Below are 16499 nucleotides of genomic sequence, written 5' to 3' on the forward strand. Positions count from 1 at the left end.
ATCAAGAAAATGTAATTTTATATATATATAAAATTATATATATATTTATGAATACATACAATTATATATTATATAACCATACTTACATATGTAATTATACATATAATTTTATAATATATAAAATTATGTATATATAATTATAAATACACACACACACACACACACACACACACACACAATGGAATTTGATTTAGCCGTAAAAAGAAAAGGAGGGCTTCCCTGGTGGCACAGTGGTTGAGAGTCCGCCTGCCGATGCAGGGGACACGGGCTCGTGCCCCGGTCCGGGAGGATCCCACATGCCGCGGAGCGGCTGGGCCCGTGAGCCATGGCCGCTGAGCCTGCGCATCCGGAGCCTGTGCTCCACAACGGGAGAGGCCACAGCAGTGAGAGGCCCGCGTACCGTAAAAAAAAAAAAAAAAAGAAAGAAAAGAAAAGGAAATCTTGCCATTTGTGACGACATGAATGGACCCTGAGGGCATTGTGCTAAGTGAAATAACTCAGAGAAAGACAAATACTGTTTGATCTCGATTCATGCAGAATTGGAAAAAAAAAAAAAAAACATGAAAACAAGCTCATAGATATAGAGAACATATTGGTGGCTGGGCGGGTGAGTGAAATGGGTGAAGATCATCAAAAGGGACAAACTTCCAGTTACAAGTTAGTCATGAGGATGTCGTGTACAGCATGGTGACGACAGTTACTAACACTGTGTTGTATTGATATATTTGAAAGTTGCTAAGAGAGTAGATCTTAAAAGTTATCATCTGAAGAAAAAAAGGTTTGTAACAATGTGTGATAATGGATGTTAACTAGACTTATTGTGGTGATCATTTAGCATTATATACAAATATTGAATCATTATATTGTACACCTGAAATAATGTTATATGTCAATTATATCTCAATAAAGAAAGTAAATTCTCACAAAACTTTTTAACTATGAGTACCTAAATGCCTCTTGACCTGTAATGATTAAAATATTTACTATCTGGCCCATCATGCTTAAAAGCATGAATCTGAAAACTTATTTAAAATTGTTAAATGAATTGCCAGTTATCCAAACATTTCAGAGTGCATGACTTGGGAGTAGAGGTTGTAGGTAAAGGAGGGGAAGTAGGAGAAGGTTGCATGCAGTTAGGACGTTTTTATGTCCAACTCAATACTCATTGTAACATTTAGTGGGAAAACATTATTTAGGCAATGGACAGTAACTATTATTCTCTTTTTCAGCAACAATTCACATGGAAAGTACTGTTATAAGCAATTCTACTTATTTTTCCACAATTTCAGATGATAACTTTCAGAGCAATACTAATATTCCCATATATTAGAGGTAACTTTACTTGAATAAGTTACACTAAATCTACTATTTTCCATGTCTAACTAGTTTTCATTTAACCATAATTGGGTATTATCAATGACATCACTCATTCTCCGTTTCTTGAGTGTTAGCTGTAGAAAGTACCTGGCATTTCTCATTCATTTGTTACACAAATATTTATTGAGCCTTATTTTATGCCATGCACCACCACAGCTACCTAGAACAATGTGGTAAGACACAAAGGGTGCCTGCCTTCATGGGTCTTGCATTCTTCCTCAGTACATATAATAAAAATGGTTATCAAAGTTTTTAAAAATCACAATAAAACTTTGTCCAGGGCTTTCTATTATCTGTGGATAATTGACACCAAAATAGGACCACAAAGGTAAATCTAATTAAAACAGGGGCCAAAAATGCACCATAAATAGGGGGAAAGTATTCAATTGATACTTAATTTAAAAAATAAAGAATTATGGATCTATATTTTCATTTAATTGGAATTTGCTTATAATTTAATTGTCCCCCCCAAACCTTAAAAAATAAATCAAGGGTTGATTTTAGTGAGCCTTAATTTTTCTAACACCATTGTATGTTGGCACGAAATATCTTTTATTTCTTGTTCAGCTTTTCAGAATGAACATTAAGAAGGTCTGCATCATTTGGGTTAAAAGTAAGTACAGTTGACCCTTGAACAATGTGGGTTTCAACTATGTGGATCCTCTTACACAGATTTTTTTTTTTCAATAGCAAATACTACAGTCCTACACTATTTGCAGTTGACTGAATCCACACAGGTGGAGGAACCAGAGATACAGAGGGCAGATTTTCAACCATGGCAGAGGGTGGACGCCTCTAACCCTCACCTGTTGAAGGGTCAGCTGTACTTATATAAAATTGGCCTTGTCAATTTTCCTGAATATGTGCCTTAATACTAGATATTCAAATCATTTTCTCTTGAAGCATCTAGTGGGTCATTTTCCTTGCTCATTTTCTTATTAACTGGTCCTGCTCTTCCAGAACCATACTTTTCAGTGGCCTTGTCTGTGATTTGATCAGGTCTGCAAGAATACTTTTCTCGACTTCTTTAAATTCAGCAACTTCATAAAATTTGAAATTTTGCTTTATAGTTGACATGCATTTTAATTACATTGTATTGTTTGAGTTAGGCCAAACCAGTCAAGTATGACATTGACTCAAAGAGGCAGAAATGAAAATTAGTGACAAACAGGGAAGGACTGTTTGAGCAGTCACTAGTTAAATAATTTATTCATTTGTGAATATTTTAATTTTATTTTTTTTGCTTCACTATCCAACCTCATAACTTTGATGATCTGAATAATCAACATTCAGCAAAAAGAATTTCTTGTACTTTTGATTTATATTCTCAACCCTGATCCTGTAGATCTAAAAGAAACCAAGATAATGAAGTTAACTTTCTTCCAGAACAAAAACTAGCAGAGCTGTGAATGGCTTCTCAATTACTGAGCTATCTAGAGTTTCCCTATGTTAATAAAAATCTGAAAGAAAGCGAAAGCCATGTCTCAGTTTGGAGGTGTAGACCTTTGAGCCAGAGGTGGAGAATAATCCATGAACTGCAATATTAGAATAAAAGCACAACCTATCTCACCCCAAAAAGAACCGGAGCCCTCACCCCACCCTTTCTCAATTCCAGTTCAAGATGCTAGTCAGCAACTTGGCAGGACAGCAAAACCATCACAAAATGTTACACCTTCTAATGACATAATGACAATCAGCCAGACACTAGGTATCTACATAACTGAGAGGAAAATTCTTTCATAAAGATTTGTACTAGGTAGAGAACAGACTTGCAGTTGCCAATGGGGGAGGGAGGTGGGGGAGGGATGGGTTGGAAGTTTGGGATTAGCAGATGCAAACTATTATATATAGAATAGATAAACGACAAGGTCCTACTGTATAGCACAGAGAACTGTATTCAATATCCTGTGATAAACCATAATGGAAAAGAATATGAAAAAGAATATATGTATATGTGTGTATATATATATATATATATATATATATATATACACACACACACACATATATATATATATATATATATGAATCACTTTTCTGTACAGCAGAAGCTAACACATTGTAGGTCACCTATACTTCAAATAAATAAATATATAGATAAATAAGATTTGTACTAGGATTCTTGAATGTAAAGGAAAGAAGTAAAATTTAAAGTTGGTTCTTTCAGAGACCCAAACTCCTATTATGTCATGATGGTTTCTTAATCCGCTCAGAATTTCCCAAACAGTTGCTGTTAATGGTTTGCTTGTACGGTATTCCTATTTGCAAGTGTAACATGCCTGCATCTCTCCCTTTCGGCTTGTTATATCTGTGTCATGATTTTGTGAACAGGAGAACAAATGGCAGCCGACTCCTGCTAGAAAACCAAAGCTTTGAAAAGGCCATGGCAGAAGTGGAGATAAGTTTCTCTCAGATGTCAGAGTTTGAGTGCTACTTCTGTCTCTCTCCTAATTAAATTCCAAGTGAAGCTACTTCCCTCTTATGGGACATCTGCCTCCTAGCTGACAGAAGTCCTTCTCTCCCTTTGGGGGAGAGGGTGTAAGGGGATGGATCTTGACCTGTCTCCATTATGCCTCAAGAAGAACTAGAGGATAAAATAACAACCTTCATTTTAGTTCATGAAATGAATACTACTATCTGAAAATTTATAACATGTTTAGGAAAAAATCTGTTAAAATACTTTCAAGTTATAGAATCACTACAGTTTTGGAACATGCCTTTAGTTATGTGCTTAATATTTTTTCAAGGATTTTAAATTTATTACTGCAAATTTAATAATTATAGCAATTGCTTAACGAAAGATAAGAAATATAAGAATGAATGCTTAGGTATACAATAAATACCTAATATAATAATCTAAGAGTAATCATACAAAGAATCTTAACACAAATGCTTCAAGAGTTTTAAATCACTTAATCAATTCTTTTTCAGTAAAAATTTACAAAAATGTCATCAAAAAGCAGACCTATATGATTTAGTTAAATATATGTGAGGAAAAAGTGTTGACACATGAGTGTTTTGTGCAAATAAATACTGTTAAATAGGTATTTAACAATACCTAAAGCAGGAGCGGACGAGTGGACGCAGCTGGCTGCTAAGTTGCGGGACTTCTTTCTCTGGATCTCACTGGGTCCACGACCCAGGGACAGGGACCAGCCAGCAGCAGCATGCAGGGACGGTCAGAATCTGAGGTATTCCAGAATTGGAAACTAGGGCATAGAGAGGTTAAGTAAGCTGCCTAAGATCACACAGCTAGTAAGTGGTGAAGCTGCGATTCTCACCGAGGAGGAGGCCATCAAGGCTGGAGCTGGTGGGTGAGGATAGAACAGCCATGTGGATGAAAGGCTGTTGGTGTCCAGCCAGGAGTCAGGGCTCTGCCTCTGAGGTGGGAGAGCCAACTTCAGGACACTGGTCAACAAGAGACCTCCCAGCTCCACATAATATCAAACAGCGAAAATCTCCCAGAGACCTCCATCTTAACACCAGCACCCAGCTTCACTCAACGACCAGCAAGCCACAGTTCTGGACAACCTATGCCAAACAACTAGCAAAACAGGAACACAACCCCACCCATTAGCAGAGAGGCTGCCTAAAATCATAATAAGTCCACAGACACCCCAAAACACACCACCAGACGTGGACCTGCCCACTAGAGAGACAAGATCCAGCCTCATCCACCACAACACAGGCACTAGTCCCCTCTACCAGGAAGCCTACACAACCCACTGAACCAACCTTAGCCACTGGAGACAGACATCAAAAACAACAGGAACTATGAACCTGCAGCCTGCAAAAAGGGGACCCCAGACACAGTAAGATAAGCAAAATGAGAACACAGAAAAGCACACCGCAGATGAAGGAGCAAGATAAAAATGCACCAGACCTAACAAATGAAGAGGAAATAGGCAGTCTACCTGAAAAAGAATTCAGAATAATGATAGTAAGCATGATTCAAAATCTTGGAAATAGAATGGACAAAATGCAAGAAACATTTAACAAGGACCTAGAAGAACTAAAGATGAAACAAGCAACAATGAACAACACAATAAAGGAAATTAAAAGTACTCTAGATGGGATCAATAGCAGAATAACTGAGGCAGAAGAATGAATAAGTGACCTGGAAGATAAAATAGTGGAAATAACTACTGCAGAGCAGAATAAAGAAAAAAGAATGAAAAGAACTGAGGACAGTCTCAGAGACCTCTGGGACAACATTAAATGCACCAACATTCGAATTATAGGGGTTCCAGAAGAAGAAGAGAAAAAGAAAGGGACTGAGAAAATATTTGAAGAGATTATAGTTGAAAACTTCCCTAATATGGGAAAGGAAATAGTTAATCAAGTCCAGGAAGCACAGAGAATCCCATACAGGATAAATCCAAGGAGAAATCCTCCAAGACACATATTAATCAAACTGTCAAAAATTAAATGCAAAGAAAGCATATTAAAAGCAGCAAGGGAAAAACAACAAATAACATACAAGGGAATCCCCATAAGGTTAACAGCTGATCTCTCAGCAGAAACCCGGCAAGCCAGAAGGGAGTGGCAGGACATACTGAAAGTGATGAAGGAGAAAAACCTGCAACCAAGATTACTCTACCCAGCAAGGATCTCATTCAGATTTGATGCAGAAATTAAAACCTTTACAGACAAGCAAAAACTAAGAGAGTTCAGCACCACAAAACCAGCTTTACAACAAATGCTAAAGGAACTTCTCTAGACAAGAAACAGAAGAGAAGGAAAAGACCTATAATAATGAACCCAAAACAATTTAGAAAATGGGAAGAGGAACATACATATCGATAATTACTTTAAATGTAAATCGACTAAATGCTCCCACCAAAAGACACAGATTGGCTGAATGGATACAAAAACAAGACCCTTATATATGCTGTCTACAAGAGACCCACTTCAGACCTAGAGACACTTACAGACTGAAAGTAAGGGGATGGAAAAAGATATTCCATGCAAATGGAAAACAAAAGAAAGCTGGAGTAGCAATTCTCATATCAGAAAAAATAGACTTTAAAATAAAGACTATTAGAAAAGACAAAGAAGGACACTACATAATGATCAAGAGATTGATCCAAGAAGAAGATATAACAATTGTAAATATTTATGCACCCAACATAGGAGCACCTCAATACATAAGGCAAATACTAACAGCCATAAAAGGGAAAATAGACAGTAATACATTCATAGTAGGGGACTTTAACACCCCACTTTCACCCATGGACAGATCATCCAAAATGAAAATAAATAAGGAAACACAGGCTTTAAATGATACATTAAACAAGAGGGACTTAATTGATATCTATAGGACACTCCATCCAAAAACAACAGAATACACATTTTTCTCAAGTACTCATGGAACATTCTCCAGGATAGATCATATCTTGGGTCACAAATCAAGCCTTGGTAAATATAAGAAAATTGAAATTGCATCAAGTATCTTTTCCTACCACAACGCCATGAGACTAGATATCAATTACAGGAAAAGATCTGTAAAAAATACAAACACATGGAGGCTAAACAATACACTACTTAATAACGAAGTGATCACTGAAGAAATCAAAGAGGAAATAAAAAAATACCTAGAAACAAATGACAATGGAGACACAACGACCCAAAATCTATGGGATGCAGCAAAAGCAGTTCTAAGGGGGAAGTTTATAGCAATACAAGCTCACCTTAAGAAGCAGGAAACATCCCGAATAAACAACCTAACCTTGCACCTCAAGCAATTAGAGAAAGAAGAACAAAAAACCCCAAAGCTAGAAGAAGGAAAGAAATCATAAAAATCAGATCAGAAATAAATGAAAAAGAAATGAAGGAAACAATAGCAAAGATCAATAAAACTAAAAGCTGGTTCTTTGAGAAGGTAAACAAAATAGATAAACCACTAGCCAGACTCATCAAGAAAAAAAGGGAGAAGACTCAAATCAATAGAATTAGAAATGAAAAAGGAGAAGTAACAACTGACACTGCAGAAATAAAAAAGATCATGAGAGATTACTACAAGCAACTCTATGCCAATAAAATGGACAATCTGGAAGAAATGGACAAATTCTTAGAAATGCACAACCTGCCAAGACTGAATCAGGAAGAAATAGAAAATATGAAGAGACCAATCACAAGCACTGAAATTGAAACTGTGATTAAAAATCTTCCAACAAACAAAAGCCCAGGACCAGATGGCTTCACAGGTGAATTCTAGCAAACATTTAGAGAAGAGCTAACACCTATCCTTCTCAAACTCTTCCAAAATATAGCAGAGGGAGGAACACTCCCAAATTCCTTCTACGAGGCCACCATCACCTTGATACCAAAACCAGACAAGGATGTCACAAAGAAAGAAAACTACAGGCCAATATCACAGATGAACATAGATGCAAATATCCTCAACAAAATACTAGCAAACAGAATCCAACAGCACATTAAAAGGATCATACACCACGATCAAGTGGGGTTTATTCCAGGAATGCAAGGATTCTTCAATATACGCAAATCTATCAATGTGATAAACCATATTAACAAATTGAAGGAGAAAAACCATATGATCATCTCAATAGATGCAGACAAAGCTTTTGACAAAATTCAACACCAATTTATGATAAAAACCCTGCAGAAAGTAGGCATAGAGGGAACTTTCTTCAACATAATAAAGGCCATATATGACAAGCCCACAGCCAACATCATCCTCAATGGTGAAAAACTGAAAGCATTTCCACTAAGATCAGGAAGAAGACAAGGGTGCCCACTCTCACCACTCTTATTCAACATAGTTTTGGAAGTTTTAGCCACAGCAATCAGAGAAGAAAAGGAAATAAAAGGAATCCAAATCGGAAAAGAAGGAGTAAAGCTGTCACTGTTTGCAGATGACAGGATACTATACATAGAGAATCCTAAAGATGCTACCAGAAAACTACTAGAGCTAATCAATAAATTTGGTAAAGTAGCAGGATACAAAATTAATGCACAGAAATCTCTGGCATTCCTATATACTAATGATGAAAAATCTGAAAGTGAAATCAAGAAAACACTCCCATTTACCACTGCAACAAAAAGAATAAAATATCTAGGAATAAACCTACCTAAGGAGACAAAAGACCTGTATGCAGAAAATTATAAGACACTGATGCAAGAAATTAAAGCTGATACAAACAGATGGAGAGATATACCATGTTCTTGCATTGGAAGAATCAACATTGTGAAAATGACTCTACTACCCAAAGCAATCTATAGATTCAATGCAATCCCTATCAAACTACCACTGGCATTTTTCACAGAACTAGAACAAAAAATTTCATAATTTGTATGGAAACACAAAAGACCCCGAATAGCCAAAGCAATCTTGAGAATGAAAACAGGAGCTGGAGGAATCAGGCTCCCTGACTTCAGACTGTACTACAGAGCTACAGTAATCAAGAGAGTATGGTACTGGCACAAAAACAGAAAGATAGATCAATTGAACAGGATAGAAAGCCCAGAGATATACTCATGTGCATATGGACACCTTATCTTTGATAAAGGAGGCAGGAATGTACAGTGGAGAAAGGACAGCCTCTTCAATAAGCGGTGCTGGGAAAACTGGACAGGTACATGTAAAAGTATGAGATTAGATCACTCCCTAACACCATACACAAAAATAAGCTCAAAATGGATTAAAGACCTAAATGTAAGGCCAGAAACTATCAAACTCTTAGAGGAAAACATAGGCAGAACACTCTATGACATAAATCACAGCAAGATCCTTTCTGACCCACCTCCTAGAGTAATGGAAATAAAAACAAAAATAAACAAATGGGACCTAATGAAACTTCAAAGCTTTTGCACAGCAAAGGAAACCATAAACAAGACCAAAAGACAACCCTCAGAATGGGAGAAAATATTTGTAAATGAAGCAACTGACGAAGGATTAATCTCCAAAATTTACAAGCAGCTCATGCAGCTCAATAACAAAAAAACAAACAACCCAATCCAAAAATGGGCAGAAGGCCTAAATAGACATTTCTCCAAAGAAGATATACAGACTGCCAACAAACACATGAAAGAATGCTCAACATCGTTAATCATTAGAGAAATGCAAATCAAAACTACAATGAGATATCATCTCACACCAGTCAGAATGGCCGTCATCAAAAAATCTAGAAACAATAAATGCTGGAGAGGGTGTGGAGAAAAGGGAACACTCTTGCACTGCTCGTGGGAATGTGAATTGGTACAGCCACTATGGAGAACAGTATGGAGGTTCCTTAAAAAACTACAAATAGAATTACCATATGACCCAGCAATCCCACTACTGGGCATATACCCTGAGAAAACCAAAATTCAAAAAGAGTCATGTACCAAAATGTTCATTGCAGCTCTATTTACAATAGCCAGGACATGGATACAACCTAAGTGCCCATCATCAGATGAATGGATAAAGAAGATGTGGCACATATATACAATGGAATATTACTCAGCCATAAAAAGAAATGAAATTGAGCTCTTTGTAATAAGGTGGATAGACCTGGAGTCTGTCATACAGAGTGAAGTAAGTCAGAAAGAGACAGACAAATACCGTATGATAACACATATATATGGAATTTAAGAAGAAAAAAAATGTCATGAAGAACCCAGGGGTAAGACAGGAATAAAGACACAGACCTACTGGAGAACGGACTTGAGGATATGGGGAGGGGGAAGGGTGAGCTGTGACAGGGCGAGAGAGAGTCATGGACATGTACACAGTAACAAACATAAGGTAGATAGCTAGTGGGAAGTAGCCGCATGGCACAGGGATATCGGCCCGGTGCTTTGTAACCGCCTGGAGGGGTGGGATAGGGAGGGTGGGAGGGTGGGAGGGCGGGAGACGCAAGAGGGAAGAGATATGGGAACATATGTATATGTATAACTGATTCACTTTGTTATAAAGCAGAAACTAACACACCATTGTAAAGCAATTATACCCCAATAAAGATGTTTAAAAAAAAAAAAACCTAAAGCAGTATTCCAAGTCTAGTTTCTTTGTGGTGTGGTTTGTACTAATCATATACTTACAATACACTTTGAAAGCAAACTTCAGTGTAATATATTCACATTTTTAAATACTAATCAACCTGGTGGAAAAAGCAGTGGCCTGAAATGAAAAAAATATGCAATTCACGTCCCTATTGTGCCACTTAAAAGTTATTGACCTCTAAACGTGTCATCGAACTCCCGCAGTCTTCAGTTTTCTCTGTTCTAAATTGAAAAGTTTGTAATCTAGGGTCATTAGCCTCACCATGTAGGCTCTTTTCATTTCTGAATTGGTGGGGTCCAAATTATTTGTTATCGAATGTAGCAAATAAAAAATGGGATTCCATCATTTTCTGCTACTCCAGAGAAGCTTCTACTTGTGGAAGGTGGACTTAACATTGAATTTTCCAAAAAGCACATGTTAAGAGAATTTCTTCACTGTCTTTATACAATCAGAAGTGACCGCCAGAGTCTGGGCCAGGAGTCTAAGAAAATCCAGCCACTCTTTTCCCATCGTGCTGCTCTTCCATCTTTCTGAGAGCAGATGTATTTGATTAAGGGTATCAGTAGCGTCTCATGAAAGAATAGGTGAATTAAATCAACACTAATTTATTTAGTGCTCATGTTCAAGATACTAGAAGAAAAATTGTCCATGTCTAATTTGTGCTGATTTTTTCTAGGACCCACTGATCTCAGCATGAAGAGGCAGTTGGCGACCAGCTCAGGATCCTCCAGCAGTTCGAGCTCCAGACCCCAGCTGAGTCCAACTGAAATCAATGCAGTGAGACAGCTGGTTGCAGGATATCGGGAATCTGCTGCATTTTTATTGCGTTCCGCAGATGAACTGGAAAATCTTATTTTACAACAGAACTGAGTCCAGCGACGATCCTCTTCACTGAGGTTTAAATTTGCAGTTTCCACTAATGACGTTTTGATTTCCCAGCAGAGATGCGTCTGGTCTTACTGCACAGTCTTAAGAGAAATATTTCCATTATGCCACATTGTCCTTGATCCATAAAGTGATGTGTTTAGGTGCTTCAAAGGAACTCTGGCCTCTGAAGTACTTGAGATACTTTAATGTGTCCAGCCTACTGTTTTTTGTTTCAGTGTGCCAGCATAAATACCTGGGGCAAAAAAAAAAAGGCTGTATATTCCTAATTCAAGGATAAAACAGAAGAAGCTTGTGGTATAAAAAGTAGTTCAAGATCCAACTGAAATATTAGTGGAATTTGCTACTGACTTACTGGACTGAAAGCTGCAGTATCTGGCAAAAAATAAAAGCCAAAATTTCTCATTGCTACAGGATATAACAATGAAAAGGATCTTGTATTTTAAAAAAATATGTAATTTTTATAAAAAGAAAACTTGTTTTTCATTCAGAATTGTCATTTTTACTTTGGTAACTTTTTCATAGGTCCTAAAAGAAAACTGTTTTGAAAAACTACTGTAAGTACCTTTTCCACCTCCCTTTGCCTTCTCCTCTTTCCAAATTCTTTCTACAAAAATAACACTTGATGCTGGGGGAAAAAAATACCCTTGCCTACGTTCTTTAAATCGTCGCATCAGGAACTACTTCCAAGAGAAGTCTGCGTTTCTGCACTCATGCTGGTCTCAAGCATCCCACTCACCATTGCAGCTTTACCATAGCGGTTTTCACCACAGAATTTTTTAATATTGAAAAAGACATATCATTGAAAAAAAAAATGACACCTTGATTTCTTACAGCTGCTCTCCCCAGATTGCCGCTGCTGTCTTATGGGCATCCCTCTAGCAGCCATTGGATGTCGATGACTGAATGTTAAAGAGGTTGCAAGTGACAATCTGAAAATTTGCACTCTTGTGTGTAGTTTTCTTTTCTCTCTTTCAGAAATAGTTCCCAAAAAGACCATTACCTCTCCTGATATAATTTGTATAATTTACAGTTGTAGGTAAAAATGATGTAAAGAACTCTCAGTGGATGCAGCTGCAATCTACAATGAACTGTCCCCTCCTCTTCCCCATATTTTGCCCTTCTTCCTGATTTTATAGTGTTGAATACACATGAATGGTGTTTTCTTTGTGCACTGAGGCAAGCCTATTTTTTAAATATTTAGGGAGGAGTACATCAGTTTACGCTTCTTGTACACTTTTTTTCTGTTGTTTGGCTTCGGTTGGATTACAGGTTCTTTGTGCATTCCTGAATTTGCCTTATTTCATGTAAAATTTATGTCATTTGGTTTTTGATAATAAGTTGAAGACATCAGTGATATCTCTTAACTACTTGTTACATATAGTTTTTCAAGTAATGACTGTGATTGTGACCAAGTAATGTGCACTTTTTCTTGTAACTGTGGACATTGCTATGCTCTTTTCTTCTAGTGTTTCTAGAATTACTGTTCCTTACAGTTATGTAAACAAAAAACAAAAAAACAAAAAACTTTTGTGATACTGTTGGTGAATATAATGTGAAAATCTTATTGAAATATGAGTATTTTGGAAATACATAGATGCACAAACATCTTTTAAGGTGTGGATTTAGAGTTTGCTTATTTAAATGAAAATTCAAAAACTGAGGGCTGGTATAATTTTCTCTGTTTTGTTGGGTTTAATAAACAGATTTCTGTGTTAAAACACTGATTGTGAAACCTTATAAACTTTCTGAATGATATGAAATGTTATTTTATACCTACATTTAGCACAAATTGACAGTTCAAACATATTTCAAGAACATCCCAAGGTCCCCCAGAGCTTCCACATTCAGTCTAATAAATAATTTATTCCAAGAAGGGGTAAAGCAGATTAGCAAACCATGGGTATTTCATCTGATTGTTTAAATCTGATTTAAGAATTTATGTTTTATTCCCCATTTTTCATGAGTAATCTGGCTCTTTTAGTCACTCCTAATTTAACATTTTGGGAGAAACATACCTGTTTTAAGTGCCTGTTTATGCTTTGGGTTTTGTCGTAAGAGTATTGGAAGCTTTGGCATGGTTACTATTTAACAAAGTAACACCCCGGTTTGAGATCAGCCTATACATAAAAAATTCTTAATAGCGATAGTAAAGCAAATGGATTAGAGAAAGGGAGTTCCAGCAAGGTGCTCTTGTTTTCATTTCATTTCCATCTTCACTTATACTCCCACATCCATCCACCAAGGAGTAAATTCCCCCCACATCTTCTGCTTTTCGCACATTTATGTAAAAGAATGAGGGTACCAGGATTCCCGTCGTTTCCAGGGGAGAGCTCAAAGGCCAAAACGAAGTACCATGTTGCTTTCCTTTTCCTTTGTAACTTGTACCTGAAAACACTCTGGTCCTTTTTAACCCTCTGTCACAAGAGAATAGAGATCACATCTCCTTTATAAAGCATTCTGGAGAAATTGGGTGCAGGTTCATATTCTCATTCAAATGAGGTGATATAAAACTCTCATAAACACGGAGGTCAAATAGAATTTTCTGCCACTTCTGACAGCTTTTCATACAGCAGCAGTTTCTTGTCACATATGTATTACTTTATCACACTTAATAAGAAAACATTCCTTGAAGTAACCATAGAGAATGCAAACACAAGCAGTTACTGAATTTTCTTAAATTGTGTTAAGGAACAGCACTTGGTAAAAAGGGCATTCCAGGAACGATAGCCACTGTTTACTGATTATTTACACATGGAAAAGGCATTGTATTTCCTTTAGTTCTCACAATAACACTAGGAGATCGGGATAGTCACTTTACATTTTACAAGAAGGCTCAAGAAAATGAAGTAACCTGCCGCCAGGAGCACAGAGCTAGAGAGAACTTGAAGCCATTATTTGACCCAGGTAGACCTAGCGCTGGAGCACCCCCTATTGGTCGCTACAATCTGTTGCCTCCCAGGTACTAAATCCTTAACATTCTGCACTGACTTGGAACCAGGCCTGTTTATGCTAAAGTTTAGCAGTTTTATTTGTGTAGTTAAATAATAGTTATGACATCAAATAAACGATCTGACTAAACACGGAGAGTTTTATCCCACTTATAGAAGTTTAATTTCCTTTATGTTCTCTACAAATATAAAGAACTACAATAAAGCCCACCACTAATGAAAATCAAATACATAAAGCAGGAAGAAAAGGCAGTGACTTTTAAAAAAAAAAAAAAAAGACAATGGGGACTTCCCTGGTGGCGCAGTGGTTAAAAATCCGCCTGCCAATGCAGTGGGCACAGGTTCAAGCCCTGGTCCGGGAAGATCCCACATGCCGCAGAGCAACTAAGCCCGTGCGTTACAACTACTGAGCCTGCACTCTAGAGGCTGTGAGCCACAACTACTGAAGCCCGTGTGCCTAGAGCCTGTGCTCCGCAACAAGAGAAGCCACCACAATGAAAAGCCTGCACACTACAACGAAGAGTAGCCGCCACTCACCACAACCAGAGAAAGCCTGCGTGCAGCAACAAAGACCTGACGCAGACATAAATAAATAATAAATTTATTAAAAAAAAAAAAAGACAATGATGGGTGCCAGTAGTGAATCCGGTAAGGAAAGAGAAAAGGGATTATCCAGCTGAACCCGTAAAGGTAAGTTTGTTCACCTGAGATTTCAGTCTTAGGCAGGTGCTATTTGGTTCTTTTGATTAATCCTGGTACCATTAACACAAATACCATTCAAAGACTTATCTTTCTATGTCAAAAATATTTTCTAATTTCGTACAGCCCAGGTTTCAAAAGTTTAGTTTGTAAAGAAAAAGTTCCAAAAATAAAGCAGGTAAACAATACATTAACATACTGTTTATCTTTTAAATTGTGTTTGAGATGCAGAAATTTGGTAAAGATTGAGCACAAGCTAACATACAGGAGTTTGCCATTTAAATATGATTAAAATCTCCTTTCTTAAAAATATTTTGAAAGGAGATAAAAATGTGACTAGTAGATTAACCTATCTCCAGTTTTAAGGTCAATCATTTTCAACATTTAATTTTGTTTTCAGATTGCAAAAGAAACTTGAGAAATACAGGAAAAGAAGGAAAGATAATCCCAGCAGCCATAGAGAACCATGAATAACATTTTATAGTATATCTTTCAGAGCTTATCTAAACAGGTATATAAACATTCTTCTGTTTGATTTTACTGTATATGGTGTTTCCTTATCTGATTTTCTGTCCTAACAATATACCATGAATACTTCCCACATCATTAGGTATTCTTCTTTTTTTTTTTTTTTTTTTTTTTTTGCGGTACGTGGGCCTCTCACCGTTGTGGCCTCTCCCACCGTGGAGCAGAGGCTCCAGACGCGAAGGCCCAGCAGCCATGGCTCATGGGCCCAGCCGCTCCGCGGCATGTGGGATCTTCCCAGACCGGGGCACGAACCCGTGTCCCCTGCATCAGCAGGCAGACTCTCAACCACTGCGCCACCAGGGAAGCCCTAGGTATTCTTCTTAAGTATTATTTCTGATGACTATAGTATTATATTGTATGAATGTACTTGTATTAATTTTCTATTGCAGCTGTAACAAATTACCACAAACACTATAAATTTATTTCAGTCTGCTAAGTTGGAAGTCTCACTGGGCTAAAATCTAGGTGTCAGCAGGAATATGTTCCTCTCTGGTGGCTCAAGGGGAGAATCCATTTCTTGGCCTGCTCTAGCTTGAAAGCTGCCTGCATTCCTTGACTTGGGGTCCCTTCCTCCATCATCTAAGCCAGAGCTTAGCATCTTCAAATCTCTCTGTAACTCTGACCTCCTTTTCTGCCCCCTCTTCCACCTTTAAGGACCCTTGTGAGTACACTGGGCCCATATGGATAAAGTAGGACAACCTCTTTTAAAGTCAGATGATTAGCAAACTTAATTTCATCTATAAATTTAATTCCTTAATTTGACATATAACAAAACATATTGACAGGTTCTGATGATTAAGATGTGGACATCTCTCTCTGGGGGGCATTAGTCTGCCTACTCTAGTTATCTTAATTTCCCTTTTTTTTTTTTAATATGCCTCTGTACCCAACTGTATTTCATCCATTCACCTGTAGTAAAGATCCTAAGTCAGCAGCACAAATATTTTACAAGTAATTGTTAGCTGCCGTATCTGTACTTTTTCTTCTTATGAAGGGTATAGTTTTTTGGAAATTATTTTAATGACATTTTTCTTTAATTTCTCACATTCAAA

General features: G+C 37.2%; 1 protein-coding gene across 6 annotated transcripts in view; it reads left to right on the forward strand.

The window, feature by feature from the left end:
- The window catches only part of NOL4 (nucleolar protein 4), a 400768-nt gene extending 387778 nt beyond the window's left edge, over nt 1-12990 (forward strand). For all 6 annotated transcript variants that reach the window (XM_049697981.1, XM_004273705.3, XM_004273706.3 and 3 more), the window contains one exon: nt 11061-12990. In XM_049697981.1, coding sequence (XP_049553938.1) covers nt 11061-11254 — 194 coding nt within the window. In that variant the 3' untranslated portion in view covers nt 11255-12990. The remainder of the gene's footprint in view (nt 1-11060) is intronic.
- Nucleotides 12991-16499: the final 3509 nt, after the last annotated feature.

Source organism: Orcinus orca, chromosome 15 (assembly GCF_937001465.1).
Source record: "Orcinus orca chromosome 15, mOrcOrc1.1, whole genome shotgun sequence".
Taxonomy (NCBI): Eukaryota; Metazoa; Chordata; class Mammalia; order Artiodactyla; family Delphinidae; genus Orcinus; species Orcinus orca.